The 10708-nt window shown below is 31.9% G+C and overlaps 1 protein-coding gene across 1 annotated transcript; it reads left to right on the forward strand.

Moving 5' to 3' along the window:
- The first annotated feature begins 2306 nt into the window (after positions 1-2306).
- On the forward strand, positions 2307-8435 carry LOC132714397 (uncharacterized). Its single transcript, XM_060697277.1, has 2 exons — positions 2307-2444; positions 4338-8435. Exons 1-2 carry the CDS (start codon positions 2418-2420, stop codon positions 5526-5528), a joined length of 1218 nt encoding a protein of 405 aa, XP_060553260.1. The 5' UTR covers positions 2307-2417; the 3' UTR covers positions 5529-8435.
- Positions 8436-10708: the final 2273 nt, after the last annotated feature.

Here is a 10708-nt window from a genome sequence, read left to right on the forward strand (position 1 = left end):
TTAATGAAGTAGCAACGATATGCAAGGATAAAGTGTGGCTGTGATAAAAAATGAAAAATGATTTTTGATGCAACTCTAGGCATGCAAAATTCCATATGTATCAATCACAAACTGTTAAACGCAGTCGCTGCGTAAGATGAATAATAGTATATAAAAATAAACTTATACAGGAAAGATCAGAAAATACCACAGAGCATGCAGCCCTTTGATTTTTATTGTACACAGGGTAATTATTGGCGTCCGCGCCGAAGCGCGGCGCCTTATGGAATGAAATGAGATTTTGTGAAAGGGCGACAGCAACTTCTCGAGCCTTTTATTCGGTCATAATAAAAGCCGATCATTCCGATCGGTATGAGGGTGCTTGATTATTATAAAGTTGCGATATGTACAATGAATAGCGAACTGGAGAATTTCGCAATGCAAACATTTTCAAATGAAATAACCTTTTCCGTCTCTTCGGTTTTTTTATTTATCATTTTTAGTACACAGTGGGTTATTATGGTATGGTAAAATACAATAATGAGTTGATGATCTAAAAATTTATTGATTATACATAAACATACAATTCGAAAAAAAAACCAACAACAACAACAATAGCATGTTTATTTTATCTATATGTGATAAAAACAATAAATATGTACAATAATTGAGAAAAAAGTTACATTTTATTTAATTTGTTACTCGTGTTTAGTAAAGATGCCGAGGAATTATTCAAAGTTACAAATTAGATTTTATGAATTATTCAATCGATTGATAATTTAAAAAACGATAAAGAAAAATACCAATGTGCCTGTACATGGTTTAAGAATAAACAATATTATATTTTGAAACATTAACCATAATTTACTGACTTTTTCCAGTTTAGTTTTGACTTATCATCGTCGGTCAATATGACAATTGAATTCTTAAAATTTATTTTACAATTTTAATAAAAAAAGAGTAGTAATCATAAAAAAACTCAGTATTAAAATAGCACATAAAACACAAAAAAGAGAGGGAAACAATATTCATAAAATCTTTATTTTTATATTAAAATAGATATTACAATTATTGTATAATAAACAATTATGCTCAACATGATCAACATGGTAATATAACCAGTATCATATTTTTACTAAGTGTGAACAGATACCTTAAGAGGGGGTCTTCGCTAATAGCGATAACATAATAAGGGACAATTCCACAAGTGTCGTGTTGATCGTGAGTTACACATATGGATTATAAATGATTGTATACATGTATATCCGTTGTTATTAATAATCACGATCATAAAGAAATAACAAGTAATATTCTAATCTCTAGCATGCCAATCAAAGTTCATAATGAACAATGTCTATCGTCTGTTCATTCTGGTAAAAACAAATTAACCATTGAAAAGTTTATAAGAATATCTTGTCATCATATGTCTACTAGTTCATCTTCACTTTCTGCATTTCTTGCTTGGACGCCCTTTGATGCTTTGCATCAATGCTTTTCTTGTTAATAAACTTTAAATGGTGATTTGAAAACTGTATCGAAATAACAGGGTTTCTTGTAGGAGAGAAGAATCATAATTATAAGAAACAAATCAACTGATATAAATAAAACGTTGATTTTTTTGCACCTGCTATATAACTGTATCGAAATAACAGGGTGCTGTTTTTTTATTCTTGTAGGAGAGAAGAATCATAATTATAAGAAACAAATCAACTGATATAAATAAAAAAGTTGATTTTTTTGCACCTGCTATATATCAGTGTAATTTTGTTTACAGAGGTTAGGATGCATGTAGTAGTCTCATTGGCCTCCCGTGCATCAAAACAGTTTTATCACAAAAATCGACTTCCATAAATATTTAGTATCAAAAATTTATAGGTCGACTTTTGATTGACATTGACATGTCTGGGTTCCGTATTCTCAGTGCCTGAAAGGACGAAAGGACGGATGGACACTCATTAAGCCAAGATACATGCAAGTAATAATTTATATGATATGTTATGTGCGATTAATGACTGATTTTGAAGTATTTATTGTCACATTTCATCTACATGATTTACACAGTAAAGACTATTTTTTTTTGCATATTTTGACATCACTATTAAATGTAGTAATTACCTAATTACAGATGATAGGGGACGTTTTTGAAATTAAATTACATTCTTTGTTCACTTACCAATATTTTATTTTTAAATATATGTTCAAAATTTTCATGAAAATTAACACGAATCTATAAAGGCATGCTGCTTTAAGAACATCTGATTGAAATCTCATTCAACCATAAAGTTTTGTTTACCATTTAAAACTGTCACCAACGTTCACATTCTAAAAGATATTTCAATATTGTTTTACATCAGTAACTTTTAAAATCAGTTTATGGTACAGTAAATATTTGTTAAGGCCTTTAATATAGTAAAAACGCGAACTTATAATATCGTAAAATGGAGATACGAAAAATTTGCGTTCAGGTAAGTGCAGCGTTTTTTAAACAATATTTCTGATTTTTTTAACTGTCCGTATGGACAAAGCAATTATAAAGTAGTAATAATTGTCTCAGTAACTAATGCTGTATTTTTTACATAATTCTAAGTATACAAATACATTCACAAAACAGAAAAAAAAACAAAAAGATTGTTGTTTGTTATCGGACAAAATCTAAAACATCTTAAATAGTTGATATTTTGGTTGAGTGATCTGTGTTATAACATAGCACGGTACGGAGATTAGATGCGTAGTTCAATTCAAATATCTTTATTCACCCAGGTATTAATAAAATACATAAGGGGTTTACAAAATGACATTTTACAATATATATGTTCCGGTTGTAAAGTCCTGAAAAGAAAATGCAGTATTAATAGTCATTTAGTTATTATTAAACAGAAATATAAAAAAATATTGTACATTTGTAATGTTTTAAAGAAAGAAATTCAATCACGAAGGTCATATGCCTGGATGATTAATTACAAACATCTGAACGACATACCGTGATATATGTATAATACAGGTGACTCAAAATCAAGCTATGTTTCCATTCTAACACGTAAAGGAAAATGAAAGTAAAACGCGACGGACTAGGATTCGCTAAATAAATAATGGCGTAGACGGTTTCAGTCCGAACTATCCGGCATGTCTCTGGCCCGAACGATCCGGCATGTTTCTGGCCCGAACGATCCGGCATGTCTCTGGCCCGAAAGATCCGGCATGTTTCTGGCCCGAACGATCCGGCAAGTCTCTGGCCCGAACGATCCGGCATGTCTCTGGCCAGAACGATCAGGGCATATTTCTGGCCCGAACGATCCGGCATGTCTCTGGCCCGAACGATCCGGCATGTCTCTGGCCCGAACGATCCGGCATGTCTCTGGCCCGAACGATCCGGCATGTCTCTGGCCCGAACGATCAGGCATGTCTCTGGCCAGAACGATCCGGCATGTCTCTGGAACGAACGATCCGCCATGTCTCTGGCCCGAACGATCCGGCATGTCTCTGGCCCGAACGATCCGGCATGTTTCTGGCCCGAACGATCCGGCATGTCTCTGGCCCGAACGATCCGGCATGTCTCTTCCAGAACGATCCGGCGTGTCTCTGGCCTGAACGATCCGGCATGTCTCTGGCCTGAACGATCCGGCATGTCTCGGGCCATGTCTCTGGCCCGATCGATCCGGCATGTCTCTGGCCCGAACGATCCGGCATGTCTCTGGCCCGAACGATCCGGCCGGCAAGTATCTGGCCCGAACGATCCGGCATGTCTCTGGCCCGAACGATCCGGCATGTCTCTGGCCCGAACGATACGGCATGTCTCTGGCCCGATCGATCAGGCATGTCTCTGGCCCGAACGATCCGGCATGTCTCTGGCCCGAACGATCCGGTATGTCTCTAGCCCGAACGTTTCGGCATGTCTCTGGCCCGAACGATCCGGCATGTCTCTGGCCCGAACGATCCGGCATGTCACTGGCCTGGCATGTATTAATATTCCACAAATATCGACTTCTAAATCGAATTCCAATTAATTCTTATCAAATTCACATTGATATGGAAGTCAAAACGTTTTGTCAAAATGACAAAATATGGTGTTGTAAAATAAAGATGTCATTATACAATGATGAGTACAATATTGATTTTATATGGCTCGTAAAATGGAGCAATACCTTTATAAGAATCGGCCAGTGCCTCATCCGATATAGGTTTGACAGCTGTGGAGTAGTCCAGTTTAATTCTGTATTGTACTAATTAGTTTATATTAACCTCGTATTATTTTCTTTCTTACTTTAGGTTAAAGGTAGAAATTATTTTCAGAAAATACATCTAACTTAGTTTGATGAAAACAACAACATACTATTACATGATGATTATGTTACTTTCAGATTTTTCTTGCCGAGCTCACAATAACGCCAGTATTAGTGATTTCATATTTGTATGTTATAAAGATGCGACCACAGTTATCACCGATGCAAGAAATTCAGTTCAAATATCAAAACGGGTTCTGGAAGAAACGTATCCTCACAAATGCTATACAGTATAAAAGTGGTCGTGTTTTATCAGATGAGAACCTGGAAAATATAAAACTTCTCAGTGTTAATCAGTGCAAAAACCGTAGATTCCTTGTGTATAAATGCGACGGAGCGAGTCTGTGTGGGGGTACGGGGGATCGTCAAAAAGGCATTGTATCAGCTTTTCTTCTATCTCTTCTAACAAACAGGACCTTCATTGTGGACATGACGAAACCATGCAATATAGAAACAGTTTTACAAGTCGGTGTATATAATTGGTCCTTATGCAAAGGATATATTAAAACTCTTCCTAAGCAAGATATCATGAAACTGAATTTGTTGTTTGGGAACAGATCGGTTGCTAAACAAATTGAAAACATTGATTTTGATAGCCAATGGACAGCTAAAGTGGTATTATTTCGATGTAATTCTTTGCTTATTGACAAAATAAGACGTCATAATTATACCGAAACGAGGCTTAATTGGTTACAAAATACCACTAACGAAGAAACTATTCACAAAGTATTACATACGCTGTTCCAGCCAAATCAAAGAATACTCGAGGACTTTGTGAAGCTGTACAACAAACATGTCCATGGAAAGAATTTAGTGTGTAGCCATATAAGAATAGGAAAGAACCCAACCATTCCTAAGGATGAAAAGTTATTGAGAGGATCACCGAATGTAACGAGAATACTTGAATTTTTGAAAAGGTATGATGACCCTAAGAAGTACACTATCTATATAGCGACTGATTCAGACTCAGTTAAACAAGATGCTAAATCAAATTTAACATCTTACGTTAATATCAACAGACCAATTGTGCATGTTGATAGACGTATGAATGAGTCAGTAGCTGAGGCTTGTGAAGGACTTTATACAGGAATTTTTGAACAGTTTATTCTATCTCTTTGTGACACGCTTGTATTGACTCGTAGTAGTTTTGGATGTATGTCCGCTTACATGCGAGGAGTTCAGGATAACATTTTTCTTTACAACCCGAATCTTCGAAAAGTTGGCCAATACAATTTGACAGAAATTCAAAGAGTTTTTAAACTTGTCTAGAGGGAGTTGCAAGAAATAATCGATAAAAATTGTTCATCTTTATCCGGTGTTGTTAGATATTTAAAGGATTATGTATGATTCTGTTTTAGCACTTGAATTATAAAACAAATTTTATTTGTGTAATAGTTGGAGAAAATTAGTGTGATAATTTATAGTTTATCAAACGGATTCGCCCAATGAATAGTCAATTCATACTTAAAGGGATTTCAAAATTTGAGTAATAAACAGTTCACAGCCTGATAAAATTGCAGGCTGGTCTGGCGCTAAACTTGTGGGGACAGCTGATCACTTTCAGTTCGAGCAGGAAAAAAAAGCAATATATAACTGAATCTATACAAGAGCTGAGACGTTATTGCTCTATTTTATCTAATTGTTTTGCAGCAAACACTTTTTTCCTTTCCCTAATGATTAAAATGAAGTACATTCAAGCTTAAATATAATCCTACAAAATAGGAATTAAGGTAAATCTTTATATCCACTGCGATATCATGATAATTATTTTAATATTTTAAAAGAAAACTTCCAAAATGCATATATGAAAGAAATATTGTAATAAAATAATTAAAATATCAATGGCGCATTCAAGAAATCATTGGTTAACGATAAAACCCCTACTTAAAATAGCAAGAAAAAGAAGAAACGACAGGACAACGTACCGGACGTTTTTTCTTTTTAAACGCTTGATAGATTTTATTAAGTTATAAAGTATGTTTTATTTTTGTAACATGAGAAATCTTTAGAGATGCGTGTATAATATTCGCATACATCGAAAGAATATTTTCTACTCTTTTCACATATTCGTTGATTTCATTATACTTAGTCACCTAAAAGCCACATTTTATACTTCCTTATGCGTGGGTTTTAAAGCGATCATGGTGTATAATCAATTTGCAGACATAGTTTACGATACGAATCGTGAACACAAAGAACATAATGTAATATACATCTTATTTGACGAATAAAGTAAACGAAAATAATGCTGTAGCTATTGATTCTGAAAGCGGCTGAAATAACAAAATCTTGTGTTATTAAAAAATATTGCATGATGGTACGCCTTTTATAGCTTATTCGTCTGCGAAGCAGCTGAGCCTTATAATTATGATTTAGTGAAAGAGGCATGATTTACTGCGGAATGACATGATTTATTTTGAGAGTCGTCAGTAAAGATATAAGTACAAAAAACATTCACATACATCAGCTATACACTTCAAGACCTATTTTAAATTTCTTGCTTTGCTGCAACACATTTTAAATGTATTTTCTTCAAATGGAAAAACGATGTTTTCTTATCTCCGTGTACAAATAGTGAACTGTGCAACTGTCTGATTTGGTAGTTAACCGAAACTTAATATCGTGGGACCAGACTAAAATGAAATGAGCCGCGTCATGACAACACCAACATAATGTGTTTGCGACCAGCATGGATCCAGACCAGCCTGCGCTGATCAGGATCCATGCTGTTCGCTATCAGTTTCTCTACTTGTTATAGGTTTTGTAAGCGAACAGCATGGATCCTGATCAGACTGCGCGGATGCGCAGGCTGGTCTGGATCCATGCTGGTCGCAAACGCATTACGTTGGTTTTGTCATGACACGGCTCAAATCAAGTCTTCACCTAAAGGGGAACTGTTTTGTATTTGGACAAAACGCATCGGTGTATATGTGTGAGCTATTGTATTGCAATGTCTAGTAGATGACCGAATCCAGTATACTTATTTTCATGTCGTTGGTTTTTTTTCAATAATATGTTTAATAATAATTTATATCAAATTTATTTTTCTTAAAAAAAAAAGTACTCGCTTTCTTATTTTTTCCTCGTTGAAACAGTCTCAGTTGAAATAGGGCGTTATTATTAAGATTTTCTTTTCTTTCTTTTTTCATTCTTTTCTTTGTTTTGTTTTGTTTGTTTTTAGTAATATATTTCTTATATATTTTTCTTTCATTTTGTGCAACTATCAAAGCATATGATGTGAGCATTCACCTATTACTTGAGTGACAGAACTTATAACTGGACTTACGTCTGTTTAAAGTATCAAATTGTTGTAAGAATCAATTATAATATTAATATAATTCAGTTATTTTTGCAATTTCCAATTTTTTCATATTCTAAAGATGTTTCTGTTTTTACAGTTTCAGTTAACCACGTTTAACCCCGATTTATCCGAATATCGCACAAAAACTCTTTAATATGCAGTAAAACTTAGCCTTCAACACTTGATCCGTGAAATAAATGATATGTTTATTTTTATACTTTGTCAATTATATTATCCATATCAATATAGAATCTATATATCTGTCATACTATATTTGATGTACGACTGTTTAAATCTCCCATTAAATGTATTTTCATATCATTTAAAATTCGATTCTATCTTTATATAAAAATAATCAAAATTTTCTGTACCAATTACTGTAACTGTAGCAGGAGTAATATATTTTTTTCTAATTTATAAATTTCATGAATTCCAAAAAGAATGACCCTTACTGTGTGTGCTGTGTTTTTTTTACAGAGGTTAGAATGGGGTGGTGATATAAAACATTCCCAGTAGCAAAAAACATAGAGTTATAGCTGGTGTTGGTTCATTTTTAAATAGAAATTTTCATTTACCTTATTTCAACTGTAAAATTTGTTTTTTACTGCAGTGAAACATATTTTTGGCATTTTTACTGGTTGATTACTTTTTTTCTAAATTCAGCCAATATACAAAATTTAAGGCAAACACTTTCAATTGCAATGTCAGAAAAATAGAAAATGTATATGATTTACAGAAAATTCAAGTTTTTTTTTATAAATACAGGATTTATTTTCATCTTGTGGTATGAAAATTTATCATATTTCACTCGTGGCTACCGCCACTCATAATATATACATATTTTCATACCACTCGATGAAATTAAATATCTATAGACAAAAACCCTGTATCTATAGACAAAAAAGTTTAATATCCTCTGTATATTTGACATTCAATGTGTAAAGATTCAATCAATTTTATACAATCGTGAACTACATGTGTCCATAAGAGTGTAAATTTTTCATTCAATACTACCAGATCAAATAATTTTTTTCCCTTTACTTTTTTACTTTGTTTAATGTTTATACGCCCAAAAAATGCGTACGGTTTAGCTATAACCCAATATTCAATGACCTTTCTCCGGTAATTATGGATTCCGAAGTAAAGTATTCAAATCTTAAAGGAAAAAAAGAGGAAAAACAAGTAAAAAAATAATAACAATGATGATGATAATAATAATAAAAATAATAATATTAAGATGATAATAATAATAATAATAATAATAATAATGATAATAATAATAATGATAATAATGATAATAATTATAATAAAAAAGAAAATAATATCAGTAATAATAATAATAATAATAATAAGAGTAATGATAATAATAATAATAATAATAATTATAATAATTATTATTATAATAATAATGATAGTAATAATAATAATAATAATGATAATAAAAATAATAAACGGCTTTAATTCATGAGTCATTTTTCACAACTAAATTATAAAAATTCTGGATAAACGGCTAAGGAAATGAATAATATTCCTATTAAAGGACTATTTCACTATAACTGTACTAATCGCCAATATACAACAAAAGAAAAAAGATTGTTCTGGTAACAGGCCAGTAAGACTATAAAATTACAACAAAAATAAAAGAAAATCGAAAAATAAAATTACAAATATTTCTGTGGTATAATCGGCCTTTAAATTTTTAAATTCGTAAAATATAATTTGTCTGTTTTGTTCTTCTTTTAGAGTTTTTATTCACCACTATACCACTTTACATGTCTATATTTGTATGGCTTTATTATGATTTTTCAAAGATTTCAAGGTTGTCGAGTTTCAAGATTTTATTTAAACAACACCAAAACATCACGACACTTAAATACTACTGCAATTTAACTTTTGAATAATACATTTTAGCATTAAAGCAGAATGCTAAATTCAAAGAAAATTTTGAAAAATTTATTTATAATTGTATATAAAAGTGAAATATTGTGAATTGAACAAAGAAATAATTTTGCTACTTTTATGACAAATATTTTAACATTTACTGGTATTTTCTTCAGGTAACAAAAATCTAACATTCTCTAAAACCAATATTTCAATAATATAAAACTCATAACTTGCCTTTTTGAAAGAAGTCAAAATTTATTTGTTTCTGCAGCATAACGTGCCTTTAACATTTTAGTTCAGTTTTCTAAAGTTTGATTTTCTTAAAATATTTTGGCTCATATGAAAAAATGCAGCTTTAAAGTATCATAGCAGCATTATAAAACATAAACACATACATAAGCAAACATATATTTATATATATCTTTAATGCCAATAAACGATTCTGTTCTGATCTATTTTGTTCTCCTTAATCATATATACTAAATGATTTGATTTTAAACCTTTTGATTTATGTCATTATTATTTTTTTTCATCGCTTAATGGACAAAAGTAAAGGTCTATTAAAGACCCATTAAGTCTTAAAACTGTTTACTTTTTATCTTATTATAGTTTGCTTAAACATACTCATCTGTTTTTATACGTACTATCTTTTGCATCTTACTTTTGTTGGCAATTGGTATAATTATAGTGAATAAGTTTTTTGTATGAAAGCCATAAAATTACTTTGTTAACATTTTGGATTTTAATTAAAGGTCTTACTTTCATAAGGGGTACCGTGTCCTGGTGAAATTAGGATTGATATAGAGTAAGTGTCAAACCTGTGTTTAACACAATCGCCGAATAAAGATCACCCTGCGAATAAAGACCACTCTCCGATAAACCTTTATTGATAATATAGATATAAATAACCTGCAAATAAAAAAAGATCTTATTAACCTCCAAGTAAAGGCCACTTGTCTTTAAAGACCATGTTCAGTCCCTTATTTGAATGGCCTTTATTCACAGGTTGAACTGTAGATCTTATTTTTTTTTTCGTAAACTTAAAGCGACTGATTTAATCGATAATTATAAACCATACAAGGAATGGCGTTGGTCCTAATCGAACAGTTTCATATTACATGTACTTCAATAAAATACAAAGATTCACGGATAAAATGGTCCCACGTTCTGATAATCAGATCCTACATTATAAAAAAATGTTTTAGATGTTTTAATGATTAAGCAATGACTTTGTGTTACCTCTTAAAAGGGTACATACATACGA

Source organism: Ruditapes philippinarum, unplaced genomic scaffold (assembly GCF_026571515.1).
Source record: "Ruditapes philippinarum isolate M1 unplaced genomic scaffold, ASM2657151v2 ctg2486_1_1_1_1, whole genome shotgun sequence".
Taxonomy (NCBI): Eukaryota; Metazoa; Mollusca; class Bivalvia; order Venerida; family Veneridae; genus Ruditapes; species Ruditapes philippinarum.

Coding starts and splice junctions, on each gene's coding strand:
- LOC132714397 (XM_060697277.1), top strand. CDS start 2,418: ATGGAGATACGAAAAATTTGCGTTCAG. Junction 2,445..4,337: donor TACGAAAAATTTGCGTTCAG/GTAAGTGCAGCG, acceptor TGTTACTTTCAG/ATTTTTCTTGCCGAGCTCAC.